Genomic DNA, 22,435 nt, shown 5'->3' on the forward strand with positions numbered 1-22,435 from the left:
TAAACTCAAATGCCTTGCAGCCTGTACAAGAGACAGGTCAGTTGCCTGAAAAACAACAAGAGTATGTTTAATCTGAGCCGTAGATCTCTCTTTCCTATCTATCAGATGAACGGTTGGTCAAAAAGTTTTCGATGTATTTATACAGACGACAATCAGTTTCACTGTAGAAACTAGAAAGAGTAGAAACCGGAGGAACATCTAAACTGAGGCCGCGGGCACTTCCAAATTTCAGGTACACAATACGAAATCTCGCCTCTCTTTTTCTCCTAAAACCCGAAGAGATTTTTTTTCTGGATTAGAGATGGAAATAGATCATTATGTGATTCTAGGGTTACCATCAGGAGAAGAAGGGGCAAAATTAACTGATGAGAAAATTGGAAAAGCATATAGAACAAAAGCCCTAGAATTACATCCAGATAAAAACCGTAATGATCCTAATGCGAATACTAAATTTCTAAAACTCAAAGAATCATACTTAATCCTTAAAGATGAAAAAGCTCGTAAAGCTTTCGATGATTTATTACGTGTGAAACGTGATCAACAACAACGTCAATCACAATATGATTCAAAAAAACGTAAGATGATGGCTGATCTTGATGAGAGAGAGCGTGCTTCTTTTGCTCCTGATCGTTCTAGACAAGAGAGAGACAATGAAGAGAGAATTGCTAGGGTTTTTAAAGAAGAATGTGATAGAATTAGAGCAATGCACGCTAAGAAAGCAGGCGCAAGGACAGGGACGCCTAAGGCGAATGCTGAGTTTGGAACACCTGGTACGAATGGGGAGAGTGCGGGTAATGGGGCGAGTTTGGATCCAAGTAAAGCTTTGAAGGTTACTTGGGAGGGTGGAGTTGAAGATTATAGTGCTCAGAGGTTGAGAGAATTGTTTGGGGAGTTTGGAGATGTTGAAGACATTGTGATTCGATCTCAAAAGAAGAAGAAAAAAATTGGGTCTGCTGTTGTTGCCATGGCTTCTGCAGATGCTGCAGTGAGTATTGGATTGTTCAATTTTGGCTTTTTATTCATTTTAATGTAAAATTTGATAGTTTTTATTTTGGTGCTTATATTGGGTTACTTATTCTTTTCGTAGGTTGCTGCCCTGAAAGGTGTTCGTGGTGATCTTTCAAATCCGTTGCTTGTTCTTCCTGTACTGAAAACGGGACAAACTGAGTTTTCGAATGTTTCTCCATTCAAGAAGTTTGAGGAACCTGTTGAGCCGATTATGATTAATCTCGTTGGTGCTGGACATCAGGCCAAAGAAGATTCCATTTTAGAAAAACTGCGGAAAAAGGTATGAGCTATTACTTTACTGCTTTATTGTTGCTTCTACTTACATGCGTGAATGTGATCATCACTCTTTGGAATAGGATAAGTGTAGAGTTTTATGATTCATCATCCATTTGTGTCATAAACTACAGCTTTTGTCGTGGTATGCACACTGTTTATATACTTTCTGTAGGATTTAATTATCACTCTAATATGACTAGTGAAATTTCATTGTTATGCTGTACTTTCTTTTTGTGAGATCCTTTTGAGTATATCTGATGGAGGTATGAAAAAGTTGAACAGATAGGAAAATCAGTTTTTACAAACATAAATTGAGTAATTTCAATTTTTGGTTGAAAACTTCACCAGTTTTTTCTGTTGTCTTGTTTTGAACATGGACTAATATGTTAAATTTCTACTTGAAGCCGCCATCAGTGTTGCCAACCTAGGAAACTTCCAACTCTTTTGTATTTGCTATGAACCTGCTATCGGATCACCTTTATCTGTGGCAAAGAGGAGCTTAGTCATTTAGAGAAAAACTAGATAGATTTTTAGGTGATATTTTCTCAAGCCTCTCATTGCAGTGACCAAATGTTCGGCTTGTCAAGTTCGAAAGAAACTAAAAGTTTTTGATTACAACTATTTGGAGATTACAGTTCGCTTGGCAAACAATGTGTTACAACTTAGTCATTATTTGTATTACAATGACCTGTTTCTACTGAAAATCTCAAAATTCTAGTTCAGCAACTGTTCTTTCCAGGTTATAATTCTTTAAACCAGTCTTTGTCCCCTCAATATCGATGACCACACTTGGGTAAATACCAGGATATTTTCTTCAATCTTTCCTACCCTTCTAGAACTAGTGTCTTTTGTTTCAAAGCTATATCAACATTTCTGTCTGTACCTTGTTTTTAATCTTTACCAAGGATGCGGGTAGCATAAGAGCCATCTTTTTGAGCATGAAGAGCTAATTCATCATAGTTACTACAAATTACTCTTGTAGTTTATGTGTCATTAGTTGTGTGATTAATATGTTCTACAGTCTATTATTCATCAGTGATCTGATGTTAAGTTCCAATATTCTGTTTCTTATCTGGTAGTCTGAATCTATTGGCTTCTAATTATTGACTGTACTGATCCGAGTGTACTAACAATTTTGTCATCTGTTTTGGGCTTACCATAAGTTATAGTGCATAAAATATTAGGCCTAACAAAGAGTATATGCTACAGACTGTGTAATCAATGCAAAATTAGACTCTTCATTCTTTAGTTCTTTTGTTAATCAAGTTTAATTATCCTCCTGTTGGTGCTAACCATTGGTGATCTTCTATCTTGTTTTATAGGCAGCAGAAATGAAGAAAGAGAATAGTGGAAATGGTTCAGTATGATACAATAATCTCACGGGAGTTCCTGTATGCTGTCATCACATCGTGCAAAAGCTTATTTGCTGCTCTTTTTCCTCTTTCCTCTCTTGTCATTTGAGAGTTCCCTCCAACTGTCATCTCATGGTACAAATTAAGAGTTTTGGTAACAGAAAACCAAGTGTAGGTTTTAGTTGATAGAGGGCAAGGATTGATGGTTCTCAGAAGGTTAGCATATATCAGCAAAAAAGATGACAGATAGTCTTAATTGGTGTTAACTGTAAAATTAGTTTGTAGATGTGATTCTTTTTCAAGTTTCAGTTTAGAACTGGATGTACCATATTAATCCATTTGAAAAATTTTATTAAAAAAATGGAGAAAAAGAAAGTAAGATAACACAGTTTTAGGTGCCTTGTATTGTACTTCTCATCAATGTCACAGAAATATAAAGTGGCCTGATTTTGGACTGGCTGTTGTTTGTACATCTACGCTTGAATGAGTTGTTTTTGTGGGCATTGCCGGGCCTAGAGCAACCACCATAAACAAAATCTATTCAACTGCTGCTGTCCCATGGGTCCATAATAAATTTCGCTGTAACACCCTTCCAGATGTCAGATCTCTCGGGAGGTTTTTTCTTTTTAATCCTACGGTTAAACACGTTTGACGCTGTACCGATCAACAGCAACACTAATTATGCCCAAGATCATTACAAAATATTCCGTCTTTTAATTATCTGCCTGTCTCACAAAATTCTTCTCTTAATTATTCCAAAGTCTTTTACATTGCTGGCTCGTCCTCTCCATTCCTAGTCTCTGTGACTCTGTCTTTGTCCTGTCAGCATACCTCCATTCTTCATCTTCTTCTTCTTCTCAATTTCTTTCATCTGAAAGAGACGCCCTAGATTCTTTCTCCAACTTTTTAAGGGTTTTTTTTTCTTCTGAATTGCAACTACTGTGATCAGTGAATATGGCTAGTGTTTCACAATCATCAGGAGGAGGAGCTACTATTATGTGGCAACCACAAGAAGAAGGTCTTAGAGAGATCTGTGGTTTACTTGAACAGCAAATATCTCCTAATTCTGATAAACCTCTTATTTGGCAACAACTTCAACATTTTTCTCAATTTCCTGATTTCAATAACTATCTTGCTTTCATTATTGCCCGTGCTCAGGTATTATTTCAGTTTTTGTTTCTATATCTGTTTGCTTGATCATCATTGTTGGGGGTTTGCTTTGTTTGATTTATTGAATTCATACTACTTTTCTTCTTTTGTTATGGTGTTGAAGTGTCACTTTTTTTTCTTTCTTGAATGTACGACTTTTGATTGAATTTATGAGCTAGGTGAATGAAGTTGATACTCTAGGTTGTATTCTTATTCTAAGCATATATTGGAAATGACTCACAAACATTTGATGATCTAGTGATAGAACTCAAAACAAAAACTCCATTTATCTAAGATAGGGACACTGGATGAGGATGGATTAGTCTATAGAAGCTAAGGCATCCACAAACTGGTTTGGGAAACAAATAACAAAATTCCAGTAGATGTCATCTGTCAACTGGTTTCGAAGATGTCATCAAATTGTTTAGTTAACTTCATGGCCTTTTGCTAGTAACTTTTGGATAACCAACTAGCTACACTTGGGAAACAGCTAGTTTACTATGTAAATATATTTATGCAACCTTCTGATAGTGTTCCTCGGACGGAAAGTCTGGATTGTAGCGCTTATATGGTTATGTATCCTATCTTGTCTAGAAGAGTACCCAAATGGACTAATAAGACGCGATAGCTTGTAGATTTTGGTGCTCATCGTCATCATATTCAAGTTTTTGGTTGGCAAATGACAGTTGAATTTGAGTTGTCTGATTTTTGATAAAACTCATTGCTTGTTTTTGTTGTCTTTGCAATTAATACAAATAGCTGCTGAAGTAACAAATTTGTTTAATTGCTGCGATAAACCTCAGTCTTGAAGGTGGTGTCTGATTTCTTTGTGCCTATGGCTTATCTATGCATCTTGGAATTTGTGTAAAATTTTGTCGAAATTGTCTTATCAGGTTCTATGTGAGGTGACTTAAGATTTTCTTATATTGTATTTCATCGTTTACTTTTCTTAACTTCTGGTGTGTTAATTTGCTTTCTATCTTCTTATGCAGGGTACATCTGTGGAAATACGACAAGCAGCTGGTCTGCTCTTGAAGAATAATTTAAGAACCGCTTTCAAATCCATGTCTCCTTCATTTCAGCAGTACATAAAGTCAGAGATGCTTCATAGTCTGGGAGCATCAGATAGGCGCATTAGGTCTACAGTGGGGACAGTTGTAAGTGTTGTCATTCAGCAGGGGGGAATTATTGGCTGGCCGGAGCTTTTGCAAGCCCTTGTACAGTGCTTGGATAGTAATGACCTAAACCATATGGAGGGTGCTATGGATGCTTTATCCAAGGTATGGCTTTATTCGAGTTCAATTAGATTTTGAGAACTTCTTTTTTTAAAGTTTCTCTGCTCACTATGACAACATGTCTGTTACTTTGTTGGATTCTGGGCACTTTTGAATGTGTGTTCGTCTTAGGTTCAGATAAGGTTATCAGTTTTAGTATAGAAGCATCTGACTAATTATCACATTTCATGCTATAGATTTGCGAAGATATACCGCAGGAGCTTGATTCAGAAATACCTGGAATAGCTGAACGCCCAATTACCGTCTTCCTTCCTAGATTATACCAGGTATAAAGGGGAGTTTTAATTGCTGGATCTGTGCTGGTGCATTTGATTGCTTCAGCTATTTTGTGTTATTATAAGATTGACCCTTGGTCATGTCAATGGAATTGCTTCATTAATGCCCTTATTTTATGATTTCCTCGCATCAGTTTTTCCAGTCTCCACATGGTACACTCAGGAAGCTTGCTTTGGGTTCTATTAATCAGTTCATTATGTTGATGCCAACGGTAAATACATTTGCGTTGACATCTTTCTAAATCAGTGGGACATGGATTCTATATGAACCAATGGATCTAACAAGTCCTTACTACTGGCTTAGAGTGCTTTTTTTACTGAATTTTCTAGCGTTCATTAAAAGTTTGTATCCCTTTCCAGGCTTTACTTCTATCCATGGATCAATATCTCCAGGGTTTATTTGGTCTTGCTCAGGATCCTGCTGCAGACGTCCGAAAATTGGTTAGTGTGGTTTCAAATGACCTTGCATTGCCTGGGCTGTAGTCACAGACTCATGATATTAAAATATATTCATTAAAGTCTTGAGGAGTTTTTCATTTCACAAGATATAAAGTAATGATTATATTTTTCTGGTCCCTCTTAGAGCTGCATTAGATAACTTCGGTAGGGCTACATAATTAGTTCAGATGAAGGAAAAGTCATATGAATGGAAGAATCGATTTGGCTAATAAGTTTCATCAGCTTAGTTAATATAAAATCTAAAGGGAGGAATAAGTTCTTTTGTAGTATACATGGAGGAGAAGTAAATATTAGAAAAACATTGTCAGTTATAGTATCTAAAGATATACAGAATTCGATTATGGAGTCACTGTATCATACTACCGAGAAATATAATAATGTTCATAAGGTTTTAGATTGAGAGAGAATTATTGAGTGGTTGGTATAGTTTGGTATGCTGTGCCCATTTTTACTTATTTTGAATTGTGTGTTTCGTAAATGTGAAAATGAGATTTTAGGTAAGTAAGATGTTTGAGTACGCTCTTTTTCATCCTTGAATCTTAGATTTCACGAGTAGCTCCTGCTCCTTGCGTAGTTTTTCTTTATTTTCAAGCATGAGTAGTTCTTAATTGGTTTGGGAACCACTATGGTCTAGTTGCAGCGCTCTTATTCCTTTCGGGTGCTTCCGATACACTATTCGAGCATAGAGTAAATTACGAGATAGGCCTGGCCTGAAACTTGAACTTAGGGTGCCAACAAGAAAGTTTTCCTTTTAGCCACTGGGAGTGACAATGTTCTTATTGGACATTAATCCTACTTTATATGTTTTGCATGTATGTATAAGTAGATTTCAGTGGTATGTGTCTCTCATTGTTTTTTTTCCATTCTATTGTATGCACAGGTTTGTTCAGCATTGGTTCAGCTAGTCGAAGTTCGTCCTTCTTTCTTGGAGGTGTGTATAATTCTTGTTCTTTCTTAGTTGTTCTTATGTTACATCTGCGATACTTCTGTCATTTCATATCTTATTGATTACGAGTCTGTCTATTGGCTCGAGTGTTATACACATATTCTTAGTTCAGATCATTGAAACTTAGAAAATGATGTTAAGTGTTACATTACAGCCTCATTTGGTAAATGTGATCGAGTACATGTTGCGAGCAAATAAGGACACTGATGAGGAGGTTGCTCTTGAAGCTTGTGAATTTTGGTATTCCTCCACTAACAAATTTCTTTTTCCCTTTAAAAACATGTACATGTATCCCGTGCTAGTTTTATAGTTTTATGATGCTCACTAATCATACTATTCATAAGAAATAATAAAAATGGGATAAAATTATAAGTATTATTAATTACAAATGGTAAAAAATGATATAACATTTATGAGCAGTTTAATCCTTGAAGACTAATGTCCAACCTCCCCTGATGTTGAATTTGTTATCAGGTCAGCATATTCTGAAGCTCAGCTACAGTCTGATAGCTTAAGAGATTTTTTGCCGCGTCTGATTCCGGTATATAATACTCTTTCTCAGTACCTCAACATATTTGGCTTGTTATTTTGTTTATTTTTTTGGAGTTCATGCTAATGTGATCGTGAATAACCAAAATGTAGGTTTTGCTTTCAAACATGGTCTACACCGAGGATGATGAGTCACTTGTTGACGCTGATGTGAGTTCATTAATATTTTGTTTCCTGAAATATTCTGAAAAGTTTCTGAGAAACCCATCAGCTACTCTCACTACATTTTTACACTACCTTATATTTAATCAATGTTTGTAGGAGGACGAGTCATTTCCAGACAGAGACCAGGTTTGCCTTTTTTATTGCTGAGTTTCTATTTACTGTTTTGTTGGTTCTGTTTTGTTGTTGACCTACCTCCTAAGCTTTTGATCAGAATTTCAAGAACCTTTACACTGCAGGATCTGAAGCCACGTTTCCATGCATCACGATTTCATGGTGGAGATAACGAGGAAAATGATGTATGTCTGATTAGTTTCCCATTGCTGATTGTCTAAATGCTAAGTCGATATTAAACTTGTTTATGAAATGCCTATTGGACATCAAATAAATTTGCCAACCCGTCGCATGGCAGTAGGACCCACGCCGTATTAGGCTTTAGATTCTCCCATTTACCCTCTGAGGGTTTGTCATTCCCTAATCCACGATATTTGTGTAGTGCACTGATTCCTGTGACAGTGTGACCTACTTGTTTGAGTGGTATTTAATAACTATTAGAACCTCAGGATGCTAGATGTCTTCTTATTAATCATTTACAGGCATTGGTATAAACAGGATGATGACATTGTTAACATTTGGAATTTGAGGAAATGCAGTGCAGCTGCTCTTGATGTCCTCTCAAATGTGTATGCTGAGGCAATTCTTCCAACACTGATGCCTTTGATTCAGGTATCTACAATAATCTGCATGCTATTTTCTATTGTTTATTTTCTGCTATTTCTGTCTTGGACTAGACCTCCTCCTCTCATCTTTCTCTTTAAACCATCTTCTATTGTTTATTTGGTGAGTACATCTGCTATTGCTGAGTTTATGAGTGAGTGTTTTGTTTCCTAATGTTTTCAAATATTCTACAAAACCCATTAATTTTATCTTTCGGCAGTAAAGTTACACTGAATCACTAAGATTCTTGGGGTTTCTTTTCTTGACTTAGGTACGTCAGTGTTAAAGTTGTGTTCTTCACGGTCTCTCTTAGTTTACATTCATCTTGGCTTTATCTGTTAACGATAGAGGTTTTTAGCACTACAAAAGGTTTTGGTACACGAGTCTAGCCATCAGGCAGTCCTTGAATTTTTCTGTATATTTGTCCCTAACTTCTATCTATCAAATTTCTTCAGGCAAAGCTAGCCACCACTGATGATGTGACCTGGAAGGAGAGAGAAGCTGCTGTGTTAGCTTTAGGTGCAATAGCAGAGGGTTGCTTTGCTGGTCTTTACCCTCATCTGTCAGAGGTATTAGATATTTTGAATATATGGTTTATCATCTGTTGCAACTTAATTAATATGTTTGACCTGTAGAAACCAAGGTTTGATTGTAGTTATGATTCAGTTTTAAGATTTCAGGGTTGTAATTTTAATTCTCTATGTAGGTTGTTCAATTTCTCATCCCTCTGCTAGACGATAAATTTCCTCTCATAAGGAGTATTACATGCTGGACACTCTCTCGATTTAGCAAATTTATTGTGGAGGTATATTCTGATTAGCTTTTCTTGCTTAGTTCATTCTTTGAAGTTTTTTCTCGTTTAAAAATCATGTCCCATCTTATGCATCCTTAGCTGGATTTGATAATGATTGGCCCTAAACAATCTGTATGGCACAGGGTATTGAACATCAAAAGGGTCATGAACAATTTGACAAAGTTCTTATGGGTCTTTTAAGAAGAATATTAGACCCAAACAAACGGGTGCAGGAGGCCGCTTGTTCAGCTTTTGCGACACTTGAAGAGGTTCCCCTACTTTAGTTCGATGGAGAAGTTATTTTTCTTCTTTCAAGCTTTTGTAGATCCTAACTCTGGTATCTGTACAGGAGGCTGCCGAAGCATTGGTGCCTCGCTTGGAAATCATTTTGCAGCACCTCCTTTGTGCATTCGGGAAATATCAGGTCTGTCGTTGGCTTCTTCAGAGTTATATTAAACGTTTACTCGTTTAGACTATTTAATTGAGCTTATTTTGTTCTTGTGCCTGTTTTACTGCATATTCTAAGTGTCAATCCAATTTTTATGAACTTGTAGTCAAACTTCCATACTTTACAGCAAATTACTGCCCATACGTGTGCTTCCTCCTTTCTGTTGTCATAATATATTTCTTATTTTCAGAAACGAAACCTCCGAATTGTCTATGATGCTATTGGCACTCTAGCCGATGCTGTTGGAGGGGAGCTAAATCAGGTATGATCTATCTGTTATTTTATACTCAATATTTTTCGTCGGATTTCTTCTAAGTTCTTCCCCAATAGTATGGTGTGTGATATTGCTCATTGTCGGATGTAAATGCTTGCAGCCCCAGTATCTTAATATTCTGATGCCTCCACTGATTGCTAAGTGGGAGCAACTTCCAAATTCAGACAAAGACCTTTTTCCATTGCTTGAGTGCTTTACATCTATAGCACAGGTATACTTTGATTTGTTAAATCTAATAATTCATACCCATGATAAACACCACCAACAACTCACGTATGCCTAGTCATTGTAGTCAAGTTAGATTGTTCAATCATATACCTCAATGTGCCCTGTAATGCTGAATTAATGATCTTACCTGTTTCAGGCATTGGGACCTGGATTTTATCAGTTTGCGGAACCTGTGTTTAAGAGATGCCTAAATCTTATTCAGACTCAACTATTGGCAAAGGTTTGTTAGTTTTTAATCATTGCGTAATCATATCTTCTTGTAGTTCATGGTTTATACGTGTAAATATGTGAACCTTTGTTGTTATAGTAGGAAACAACTTACTCTGAACCGCACGTAGTCCTGCAATCTTCTCATTAGTTCCAGTATATTTGTTACTTGCTTATCAGTGAGCTGTCTTTTGACTCTTTTTAATATAATGATTTAGTAGCATGATATGCTTCCTCTAACTTCGATAATTGAAGCTTTCTTTTTAGGTAGATCCTTCGTCAGCTGGAGTCCAATATGATAGAGAATTCATTGTTTGCTCTTTGGACTTGCTCTCGGGAATTGCAGAAGGTCTTGGTAGTGGGGTAGAGAATTTGGTATGCTCCCTCTAGATTTGTCTTTGCTAAGTTGCACATTACTGTAGATTTTTCACCATGGTTTTATGATGGAACTTATCTGTAGGTTGCACATAGTAATTTGAGGGACCTACTTTTGCAATGTTGCACGGATGATACTCTAGACATTAGGCAAAGTGCCCTCGCACTTCTTGGAGACCTTGCTAGAGTGAGTTGATAATTCTTAATGTGTGGGCCAATAATGTTTTTGTGCTGTTTCACTTGATTAGCTCAAGTTCATTGATAAACTTCTGCTCTTAATATCTAGGTATGCCCTGTTCATTTGCATCCCCGTCTATCCGAATTCCTCAACATTGCTGCCCAACAACTTGTAAGTCGACATTGTTTTTAATCTACAAAAACCTATAGTAGGCAACACAATCATGTAAAGAACATACTCCTTGTGCAGAGTAATCCTGCACTTCAGGAGACTGTTGCAGTGGCAAATAATGCATGTTGGGCTATTGGGGAGTTAGCAGTTAAGGTATGTTCTGCTGGCTCCAATCTTCTTTGGTACTTATCAAGTATAGTCCAGTCCAGTAAGCAGATGGATTTTGCGAACCAGGTTTTGGTTTAACACAAAAGGGCTTGTAGGCACATGCACATGACATGTGAAATGCTACGCCTATTTTCATGTTGAGTAATTTAGAGCATTGCCTGGCACCATTTCATGATTCATGCCATTGCTTATTATAACTGTTAACTTCAGGTCCGTCAAGAAGTTTCTCCTATTGTGATGACAGTTATGTCGTGCCTGGTGCCAATACTTCAACATGCAGAGGTGAATCAAATCTCTCTTGCAGCTCCGCATTCTTCTGACACTTTTTTCTTCTCGGCCTGGCATTTTGATAATTGAAGTTTTCTGTGCTGAAACAGGGAATTAACAAGTCATTGATTGAAAACTGTGCAATCACTCTAGGGAGGCTTGCCTGGGTGTCTCCAGATATTGTATCCCCACATATGGGGCATTTCATGCAATCCTGGTGTACCGCTTTATCAATGTACGATACATATCTTTTTTACCACTGTCATTTATTGACCGTGTTGTGTGGAGTCGTGTACCTCATTTCTGACTTTAAAGTAAACCCATGAATATTTTCCAGCTGTAACTTACTTTAACCTTACTGATAAGCAATCAACTTGTGGCAGGATACGCGACGATGTTGAGAAAGAGGAAGCCTTCCGAGGTCTATGCGCTATGGTAAGCGAATGTTTGCTTCCCTGGCTTTTTCCCAAATTCAATCGACAACTGCAATTTCTAAAGTGAACCTTCTTGCATTTGTACAGGTCAGAGCAAATCCATCAGGGGCTTTGAGTTCTCTTGTTCACATGTGCATAGCTATTGCAAGTTGGCATGTAAGGAGGAAGCACATCTAGTAAACAAATAATATTTGGCGGTGTTTCTTGTCCCATGACATCTCTATTTGTGTTTCAGGAAATAAGAAGTGAGGATCTGCGTAATGAAGTTTGTCAGGTGTTGAACGGGTACAAACAGGTAAGCTTTGCTCTATCTTCTGCATCTCCCATCATGTAAATCTTCCACAGATTGGGCCACCACACATCTTCTGCATGTTTAGGCAGTAGTTCAAACCGATTCACCCTTGTTTTATAGTCACAACATAGACGCATAGTGTTTGGTTTATACCAGTGATTTATTATGATTGTTGGCAAAGAAAAAAGATTAGCTTAATAAAAGTCACTAGTTTCTGGAAGAACAAAAATTATACAAGTCTAAAGGACTCGCTCTTTCGTTTGACCAACAACAGATGCTTCAGAATGGAGCATGGGATCAGTGCATGTCTAGTTTGGAACCTCCAGTGAAAGATAGGTTGGCAAAGTATCAAGTTTGATTCGCTCTATCAAAAACGGTTTGCTGTTGACAGTAGAGTACTCACGTTTATATTCTTTTCATTTTTTTTTCCTCGTACGATTTTGGTTATTTTGGTATTATGTTATAGTAACGAATTGTTGTATTGATGAATGATGAACAGTACATATTTTTTCGGTACTGAATATAACAGAACATAAATGTGTATAGAAGTTAACATCCCAAATTATGTTCCACAGCAACCTGTCCCACTTTGGTTGTTTCAAATCAAATCAATAAATATAACTAGGTCAGATGTGCACAATAGTCAAAAGGTAGAAAAAAATATTCATCTGGTAGTTGGGATTTTAACTCACTTAACCTAGTTAGGAAGATAGATAATAACTCTAATTCTTTTTTTACTGGAATGCCTAATGGATAGAGTTTTCCTATATTTTGGTACGAGTAGATGAATTCCGGTTCGACAGTCGGCTGAAGGATGAGTTTTGCCACGTTCCACTCAACTTAATGAGAAACTTTTTGAGGACAAAATTGCACGGTGGTAGACCTTCAAGGTCGGTGTTTTTAGTGTACGATATGTATCTTTTTTAGGGAAACATTTATCGAACATGTCGCAGCATTCATCTACGCAGAGCGTCATGTGACAAGAAGGTTATTATTGGGACGTCACATTCCATTCCATTAGAGGGGCGTCATTTAATAGGACCAAATCGGGTCACTCATAAGTAATATCAAAAACACTTATCTCAAATAATTTTGTAATGACTAAACAACCTTTATTTAGTTAATTTTAATTTAATTTAATTAGATAAAAATTAACTTAATGAATTTTGTTGTATACTGACAGTTTTTGTGGGAAGAAAAACTGGCTGTAAAATAAACTTCTACGGTTGGAAATAATCCAAATCTAGACGTAAAATCACTTCTACGGTTGGAAATATTCCAAACCTGGACGTAAAATCACTTCTACAGTTTGAATTAAAAGAAAACTGGACATAAAATCAGATTCTACGGTTGGAATTAAAAGGAACCTGGACGTAAAATGAGCTTCTACGGTTGGAACTAATTCAAACCTGGACGTAAAACTGCATGCAAATAAAATTCTACGGTTGGAATTAATCCAAACCTGGACGTAAAATCACTTCTACGGTTGGAATTAAAAGAAAACTGGACGTAAAATCGGATTCTATGGTTGGAATTAAAAGAAAACTGGACGTAAAATGAGCTTCTACGGTTGGAACTAATCAAAACCTGGACGTAAAATAACAAGCAAATAAAATTCTACGGTTGTAATTAATCCAAACCTGGACGTAAAATCACTTCTAGTTAAAAGGTAATCTAGACATTTTGTATATGTGTTAGATATCCCATAGCCACTTCTTCGGACATTAAAAATCCAAATGAAACCCCTCTATTAAAGTGTGACGCCCCGATAATGGCCTTCAAGAGTGAATCCCTGAACAGAAATTTTAACTCGAACAATTTTTTTAAATTTTCTCATGTTGAGCCCGGCGGCAGGCCGTGCGTTATTTAACTGCTGATCACTTCTTATTCTCTTACGCGTGTACTCATACAAGTTTTCTTTTTGACATTTTGACTCTGTTAATAGTTTGTCGTCCATCAAAACTCTTGACAGTAGGAATAAAAGACAACTGTCGGTCTAGTGTGACCAATTCAAGAGCCAAACTGAAATGATGATGTGATTTCCTGCTAAACTACTACAATAGCTTTTTTGATCCAAAACACACGGCGTTATATGCCGATTATACCGTTTACCACATTTTTCCCATCCACGCAAAAAAAACAAGTAGCCGTCTCATTCCAGCAGCACAAACGTTATAACGTCTGTTTGAGAAAAGCCTAGACTCGTGTCAATACAAAACGCGTGCCACGTAAAGTGAGGACATACTTCACGGCTTAGGGCGAGGGCGGCGGCTTGCTTTCCAGGATTTTCTATATAAACAAACTTCGTTCCATTACCTTCGTTAAGATATGTATCAATATCTTACACTTTAACCTATTTTCACCGCAATTTTTTCGTTTTATTTTTTTCTTCTTCAGAAAAGAAGATTTTTTCGCTAATGACACCCAGAGAGAAAACTGTGAATGGAAATGGTGTTAAAGGAAAGGTTAACGGAGGAGAAACCGTAAAAGAAGTACATTATAGAGGTGTTAGAAAGAGGCCATGGGGAAGATATGCGGCGGAGATCAGAGATCCTGGTAAAAAAAGTAGGGTTTGGTTAGGTACTTTTGATACAGCTGAAGATGCTGCTAGAGCTTATGATACTGCTGCTAGAGAATTCCGTGGATCAAAAGCTAAGACCAATTTCCCCTTTCCATCATCATCTCAACCTAATTTTCCGAATAATTCATCATCTTCCTCTGAGATTATTAATATTAATCGTAATAAGGAAAATAATAACAGTAATCATAGTCCTAGTCAGAGTAGTACTGTTGAATCAACAACCAATAGAGAAAGATTGTCTGCTTCTCAGATTATTCATCCTCCTCAGTTAGATCTTGATCTGCTTCATCGCACCGGTGGTGGATCTGGAGCTGTTAGGTATCCTTTCGGCCATCCTCAATATCAATTTCAACATCCAGGTGGAGTATTACCAGCAGCTCTTCCTCTGTTTTATTTTGATGGGATTTTAAGACCTGATCATCAACAAAACCACAACCAGCAGCGGCTAAAATTGGATCTTTCTGTATCTGATTTTCATCATAATCAGATGAACGTCAGTGGTAGTGTTCATAGTGATTCTGATTCATCATGTGTTGTTGACAACCATCAGATCATCTCAACTGAGAAAGCAACAACTCTTGATTTTGATCTGAACTTGCCTCCTCCATCCGAAGTAGTTGCTTAAGAGGATTATTAGAAAAGCCAGTCAAAGTCCCCGTCGATTTTTTTCCAGATAATTATCGCCGGCTTTAATTATTAAAAATAATTTACATTGCAATTTTTTATTGAAGTTTCCTAGACAAAAGAAGCACCCTGGAGGCCTGGATGTTGTATATATGCATCGGAAATTATCCTTTTCTTTTTTGCAATCGAGAAATTCATTTAAAGAATAAATTTCTCATTGTTGTAATTTCTATGTTTCGCCGGTGCTTCTTACTTTGTTGTCAACTAATTATGGTCAATGGAAAATGGAAAAGAAAAAATCATTTTAATTTCAACTTCTGGGTCAAATTCACAATTGCAGGCACAAATTCAATGGCGATAAAATTATCCGATCACCTGATAAAATTTTACGTTTCCTGTCTCAGAATTTTTTAAGTAATTTGGAATATTAATAATTCATTGTTAATGATGTTTTTAATTATATTTTCTATCAATTAGACGGCACCGACGAAATAAGTAACCTCCTATCACACGACCATTTCATCATCACGAGTTGGGTTCTTTCTGATTTAGTTGTGGGTGGGGCCTGCAAACGAAATTACGTGTTGACGACATTTTATTCGTTCTTTATTTATTATTAGTCGGCAGGTGGCACGTGTATGTGCTGCCGTCCATTTAATGTTTTTTTTTTATTAGTTTAAAGTAAGTGGTACAATCTATCGTGCGCTATACGATTACGCTTAGTAGTTAGCTCCACTACTATGATCCCATTTACACTCATAAATTACACGTGTTGCAGCTATAACACCTGTCGACCGACTCTGTGTACTTTGACTCATAATGAACGTCTTATAATCGACGATTATTTTTGTCGTCCTAATCAAACACTATCAGAAATGATTTACCAAAAATCTTGAAAATATTTATTAATTATTTTAATTCTGTGGGGCGAGTATGATGGGAGTTTTTTTCTTCTTTTGTTTGTTGTCTTTTATCTTTCTAACACTTAGACCAAAAGGGAGGACCACGAAAAGAAGTGGAGGCGCGGCGGCCGCTTTTCTTGAGGCAATAGTGGGACCACTTTTAACCTCTTTTGATTCGCAATCCATGGAGAAAAGATTTAGCTTTTCTATTCTTTTTCCTAGTCTCCTCTTTCATTTCTGTCCTATGTATGGGATGTATTGTGTGAGTAGCACATAACATGACTACATGAGTGTAACCCATGATACGAAGCAGCAGGAAAAGGTGGAGTTATTATGACGCGTGGGGTATGGTGTTTGATTTTTATCAAAATGAAAGAGGTCTCTGGGGCACCACGTTTCTACGCGAGCTTGAGATGAGAAGAAAGAGATGACCGCGCAAGTAGGGAAGGGCTGCGGGTGAGGATGGAGTAGGGTGACCACAGTTTTGTAGTAGATCCCTTTCAGACAGAATCGAGTGAGTACCGGGGAATAATATGTGTCACTTATAAGGAGGACTCCTAATGTGCCAGCCGATTGTAAATGTGTTTAATGGCTTTGTCTCCCTTAATTCTTCAATTATTGATTAAGGACAGGTTAATAGAATATATTCCTCTGTATTTAAACCATGAACGCCTTGAATCTGTATGCAGTTGCATTGTTGGTGTCCTTAATCCTTAACTAATGGTATTGGAATGAAAATGAAATTTACATTCTCTGGCAATCACGAAAAGGAGGACATAGAGTTGTGAACACCGAAGTCATGGAGGGTATTTTCATGTCACAATTGTTGATACATGAAAAATATCACTCCTTAGTCGGTCTAGTGTGCTCCAAAAGGGGGCAAATCCAATACGAGACATGGGGATTTGGGGACTAAAATCCAAGTCCACCACGAAAATGTATATTAGATGGAAAGGACAATGAGGAAATTAATAGAAAAGAACGAGGTTTTATTAGAAGGAATGGCATTAATAGTAATTAAAGGAGTTTATGACACATGCTATGATGTCATAAAAGGAATTGACTTTTGGAAAGTCTATATAAAAAAGGACAAGGTACAATGGAAAGATAACTCTCTCTCTTGATATTCTTAGTATATTGAGGTCATCTGGTGTGGCTAGGAAGGGTAGAACCTAAACACGAATTCACCTCTCAATATTTGGCGACTAAATCCGGAGGCTGGTGCCTAGATCACCATGACACAACCAGAAGGCGCCAGCTCAGGCGCGACAGAGAGTTCAAACATCCCCCCACTTAACCCAGAAGGTGAGAGAGTAGGGATAATGTTGGACCCAATCACACAAGTAAGAAAACCAGGTACCACGCGCGAAGAAGATAAACAGCAGGAAACCGAGGAAGCGCCACCCATCCATCCTTCCCTCAAAGAGATGCAAAAGGAGCTATAATACCACATCCAGAGAACAAGAATTCAGAAAACTTATGAAGGCAGCCAACGCCGAGAAGAGCGCCAAAGAAATAACGGAGAACTCGGAGGAAAAGGAAGAAGAGCCTGTAGCTATGATGCAGGAGGCGATTGCAAGATACTTAGAGATGAATTATAGAGTTGTAAAGCAAGATGACTATAACTTCATGGCGAGTCCTTACTCCTCCGATATCACAGAATATCAGTACCCGGAGGATTACACTTCGCCAAAATTCAAGGTCTACAACGGCCAAGGCAATGCAAGGGAACACCTCAGTCGATTCCTATCCACTATGAACGATCGCGCAGCTGATGGAAAATTATGCCCGAGAGAATTCCCAAAGTCGTTAACTGATACGGCATTCACTTGGTACGATAATCTAAAACCAGGAAACATTGGCTCGTGGTCGACCATGTCCACGCTCTTTCTCAGAAAATTCTATTCAGCAAAAAGGAAGGTCACAACTATAGACTTAAGCAAATGTAATCAGCGCCCAAGCGAGGAGATAGGAAAGTACATTGTCAGGTTTCACCTTCTCACCTTGGATTGCCACGAAAATGTCAGGGAAGAAGTGCTAGCGGAAATTTGTGTATGAGGAATGACTCCATCCTTTAAGAAGATCTTGGTCAACTTTCGCTTTCCCACATTCGTAGAACTGGAAGAAGCAGCCGCAAGAATCGCCGACTGCATCGAGGAACCAAATTCAGATTACATCTGGCGGAACTCAGTTAACACCGTATCAACCGTGCTTAAAAATACTCGTGCAAATAATGGTCGAGAAGGTTGGAGTACGCAGACGCTTCCACCACCCTTGCCCTGCAGCAAAGAATAAATTGTGGGATTATTGGAGCAATGAATAGCAAACAAAGAAACCCAATTGCCCCCAACAAAGACAGACCCCAGCGCCATCGACACAAATGATGTCAGGTATTGCCATTTCCATCGCAGGATACAACATCCCATGGTCGACTGCTTCAACCTTCGTAGGATGTTCTAGAGAAAATTGGAAATAGGCGAGATTGAGATGAACGATCCGGAAGGCGGCAAAACAATCCAACACCAAGTCATGATGCTCGCCCATGATCCAAGCGGAGACATCTGGAAACCATGGGATGGCAATGAGGAAGAAGTATGCGAAGTCGAGATGGAGAACCCATCATTTGCAAACACAGACAGCGTGGCTATCCAGTTCGCTAGAACGGTGTTAGCCCAACAGTTCTTCGACTCACTTGGCTTCAGCGAAGATCAGGTCAAGGAAGCGTCCAAGGCCATAACGGCTATAGCAGCGGGAAAACCCTGCGGACTCCTCCCCAAGGAGGCGATTGTGTTCACAAATGAATATATCTGCTATCCGGGGGAACACCTTAGACCTTTATATCTCACGGCGTACACCAATAGGCAACCTCTAAAGAGAGCTTTCATCGATGGAGGCGCGTCCCTGAATCTAATCTCAATACATACTCTAGACGTCCTGGGTGTGCAACGGTCTGCAATCAGAATGCGAGTTACAACGGTGAAAGGGTTTGGAGGCCACGCTCAAAAAACCATTGGGATCGTCAACCTGGTCATGAAGGTTGGTCCCATCCGAGGGCCTACGTCGTTTTATGTATTAGAAGAAGATATTATGTTCCATGTGTTACTTGGGCGGGGCTGGTTACTTAATCATAGGGTGGTCGCGTCAACATACCACCAGTGCGTGAAGACTAACATAGGAGGTAAGCAATACCGAACCCCTGCCACAAGTAACCCCTTCGACCCATAGGAAGCATATATGGCAGACACAATTTTCTATGACACACCAAAAGAAAAAGACGAAGTGCCGGAAGTGCAGCTCACCCCGTTACTAAAATGGGGAGAGGAAGAAAAACCGGAGCCGGTCAAGTCCGTGTTTAGTCCATCCAGGATGGTGTTTCCAACAGAAAGGAAGAGGAAGCAAGAGGAGAAACCCAACTTTCAGCGCTTTTCCAAGCCAAATGGAGGGCACGTGTATCGTTTATAGCAATTAACCGAGGGAGTATCCGCGAATGTGCAGAATCACGCCGATGTACTAATGAACGAAGCAGAGACTCCTGATGAGAGCGCAGAACAAAGTTTATCCGAGCTTCCCTATAGAACAATTGATGATGAGGAGCTATGAGACCAGTTGACAGACACTACCGCCAAGGTTGCCGAAGAACGAACACCAGGGTACCTCACTGTGGATGAAATGGAGGAGGTCAATATAGGAACGCAAGAAGATAAGCGCCTTATCACGATAAACAAGAGTTTAGATAAGGAGGAAAGAGAATCCATGATCGCGATACTCAAGGACTATAAGGACGTCTTCGCCTATGACTATGAGGGTCTAGACAACGATCTTATGGTACACAATCTCGGGGTGTCGCTTGAATTCAAGCCCGTGAAACAGAGAAGCAGGGAGTTCCCTAGGGCCACTGCTCTTGCAATAAAGGAAGAAGTGGAGCGATTTCTAAAGGCCAAATTCATCAAGCCTATCCAGCACCCCACTTGGCTAGCTAACATCGTACCTGTGACAAAGAAAAACGGGAAAGTCAGATGCTTTGTAGATTACAGAGACTTAAACCGAGCATGCCCGAAGGACGATTTTCCGCTACCAAACATCGATATGACGCTAGACGCAACAGGAGGAAAAGGGAGGTATTCATTCATGGACGGCTTCAGCGGATACAACCAAATAAAGATGGACCCCTCAGACGCAAAGAAGACCGCCTTCCAAACTCCGTACGGCAACTTCTATTACGTGGTGATGTCATTTGGCCTAAAAAATGCTGGCACCACGTATCAACGCGCCATGACGTCCATATTCCACGACTTTCTGCATCAGACGGTAGAAGTGTATGTCGATGATATCGTGGTTAAAACACAAGAGGCTGAGGACCACACCTCTCACCTCAAGACGGCTTTTGAGAGATGTATAAAGTTCAAACTCAAAATGAACCCCCTCAAGTGTGCCTTTGGGGTAGCGTCGGGAAAATTCCTAGGCTTCGTCGTGACTGGCGAGGGAATCCGAGTGGATCCGAGGAAAGTTGAGGCGATCACGACGATGACACCACCATCAAGCAAGAAAGATCTGCAAGCTTTCATAGGACGGATATCGTACATTCGACGCTTCGTGCCCAGTCTAGCGCAGCTAATGACTGCATTCCTCCCCCTACTGAAGAAAGACGTGCCCTTTGTATGGTGGGGGGGGGGGGGAAATACAGTGCGCCGCGTTCGAGAAACTAAAACAATTCCTTGTCATCCCTAGGATCCTTATGCCCCAATACTTGGAGTACCTCTCTACCTCTATACATCATTTACCATCTCGGCAATAGGAGCATTCCTCGCACAAGATATGGGAGGGAACGAGCTATCGCCTATCTATTATGTCAGCCGGGTTCTGCGAGATGCAAAATTAAGATATCTGCGCGTAGAACAGGCGTGCTTAGCTTTCATATACGCAACACAGAAGTTACAACCTTATCTTTTGACACATGAAACCATCGTAGTAGCGGCGACTAACCCTATAGCTTACTTAGCTTCGAAACCTGTCCTAACGGGGAGAACTGCCCGGTAGTACTAAAATTGTCGGAGTTCGAGCTCAAATATCAACTCCCAAATGAAGTTCGAGGACAAGCAATAGCCGATCTCATAACAATGTTTCCTGGAGAAGGGAATGATGAAGTGCACAAATATATACCCGGAGAAGTGGCAGACGCAGACATTGACAAGCCCTGGACCATGTTCTTTGATGGGTCATCATATGGTACTGTCGGAGGCGCCGGAGTAGTATTCGAAACACCACAAGGGGAGATGCTCTCATACTCGCTCAAATTGGAATTCCAAAGTAGTAACAATGTCGCGGAGTATGAAGCACTGATTTTGGGACTCCGAGTGGCGAAGGAGCTCAATCTAGGGAGCGTAGAATTTAAGGGAGATTCGAGGCTCGTGACGAACCAAGTGAATGGAGATTTTCATGTCAAAGAACCGCACTTAGCGTCCTATCGGGCAGAGGCCCAAAGATTGATGAACCAAACGGGGTCGACTCTGGACCATACTGGTAGAAGCGGAAATAAGCAGCAGATGCCCTGGAAACCGTGGCGAGCAAAGTACAATTGAATGGCGAAGAAGAAGGCATTGTCACGATACGAAGAAAAGAGCTTCCCAGCACTTGGAAAGAGGACCTGTCTTTCGAGGAGACAGACGACTGGAGGCGGGTATATATTGAAGACCTGACCCGGATAGATGAAGGACGAGTAATCCCCACCCAAGCCTTGAAGCAATTCGTAGTGATACAAGGAGCCTTGTCATATAGGGAAACCGGAGGATCCCTTGCGAGGTGTGTGAATAAGAGAGAAGCTGATAAGCTTCTCCAGGAGATGCACGCGGAAACATGTGGGAAAACCGGCGCCGTCCGCCTCTACAGGAAACTTCAAAGGATGGGCGTGTATTGTCCAAGCATGTCAGATCAAGCGGCAGCACTCCAAGACAGCTGCGCCAATTGTCAAGCTCCACCGCAGCTTGCGGAAGTCTGCGCTATCGAAGAAGCAGATTGGAGGCAACCCTACATAGATTTCATCCAACACAGGAGGTTACCTAGTGACAGGCAAGCGGCTCTAAAAATCCAAAAGAAGATAACGTATTTCTTTATACACGAGGGCGTCCTTTATCGCAGAAGCTATGGTAACGCCGCGCTACGATGTCTGTCGGATTGGGAGGCGGTAGAGGTAATGACTCGGTCTCACAATGCCGAACATCAGGGGATGCATAAACTGTTCTTACAACTTTATGAGGTGGGCTTCTGCTGGGCAACCATGGAAAGCGATACCGCGGAACATGTTCGAA

The 22,435-nt window shown here is 39.4% G+C and overlaps 4 protein-coding genes across 4 annotated transcripts; all 4 read left to right on the forward strand.

Moving 5' to 3' along the window:
- Nucleotides 1–164: 164 nt before the first annotated feature.
- On the forward strand, nucleotides 165–3,106 carry LOC113291500 (dnaJ homolog subfamily C member 17-like). The gene is made up of 3 exons (XM_026541028.1): nucleotides 165–985; nucleotides 1,088–1,288; nucleotides 2,607–3,106. Exons 1-3 carry the CDS (start codon nucleotides 302–304, stop codon nucleotides 2,649–2,651), a joined length of 930 nt encoding a protein of 309 aa, XP_026396813.1. The 5' UTR covers nucleotides 165–301; the 3' UTR covers nucleotides 2,652–3,106.
- Nucleotides 3,107–3,375: 269 nt separating this feature from the next.
- Nucleotides 3,376–12,585, forward strand: LOC113291507 (transportin-1-like). The gene is made up of 29 exons (XM_026541035.1): nucleotides 3,376–3,794; nucleotides 4,778–5,065; nucleotides 5,257–5,346; nucleotides 5,490–5,567; nucleotides 5,716–5,796; nucleotides 6,695–6,745; nucleotides 6,915–7,000; nucleotides 7,235–7,301; nucleotides 7,403–7,459; nucleotides 7,571–7,600; nucleotides 7,711–7,770; nucleotides 8,084–8,197; nucleotides 8,644–8,757; nucleotides 8,895–8,993; nucleotides 9,125–9,250; nucleotides 9,331–9,405; nucleotides 9,620–9,691; nucleotides 9,804–9,914; nucleotides 10,068–10,151; nucleotides 10,406–10,513; nucleotides 10,599–10,700; nucleotides 10,800–10,862; nucleotides 10,941–11,015; nucleotides 11,241–11,312; nucleotides 11,408–11,532; nucleotides 11,681–11,732; nucleotides 11,819–11,887; nucleotides 11,967–12,026; nucleotides 12,298–12,585. The coding sequence occupies exons 1-29, from the start codon at nucleotides 3,591–3,593 to the stop codon at nucleotides 12,379–12,381; spliced, it is 2,697 nt and encodes an 898-aa protein (XP_026396820.1). The 5' UTR covers nucleotides 3,376–3,590; the 3' UTR covers nucleotides 12,382–12,585.
- A 1,741-nt stretch (nucleotides 12,586–14,326) lies between these two features.
- On the forward strand, nucleotides 14,327–15,542 carry LOC113291514 (ethylene-responsive transcription factor 4-like). Its single transcript, XM_026541041.1, has one exon. It carries the CDS (start codon nucleotides 14,441–14,443, stop codon nucleotides 15,227–15,229), a length of 789 nt encoding a protein of 262 aa, XP_026396826.1. The 5' UTR covers nucleotides 14,327–14,440; the 3' UTR covers nucleotides 15,230–15,542.
- A 5,705-nt stretch (nucleotides 15,543–21,247) lies between these two features.
- Nucleotides 21,248–21,709, forward strand: LOC113339752 (uncharacterized protein Mb2253c-like). The gene has a single exon (XM_026585010.1). The coding sequence runs from the start codon at nucleotides 21,248–21,250 to the stop codon at nucleotides 21,707–21,709; it is 462 nt and encodes a 153-aa protein (XP_026440795.1).
- The last annotated feature ends 726 nt before the right edge of the window (nucleotides 21,710–22,435 follow it).

The sequence above is a fragment of the Papaver somniferum genome, chromosome 1 (genome assembly GCF_003573695.1).
Source record: "Papaver somniferum cultivar HN1 chromosome 1, ASM357369v1, whole genome shotgun sequence".
NCBI classification, from domain to species: domain Eukaryota; kingdom Viridiplantae; phylum Streptophyta; class Magnoliopsida; order Ranunculales; family Papaveraceae; genus Papaver; species Papaver somniferum.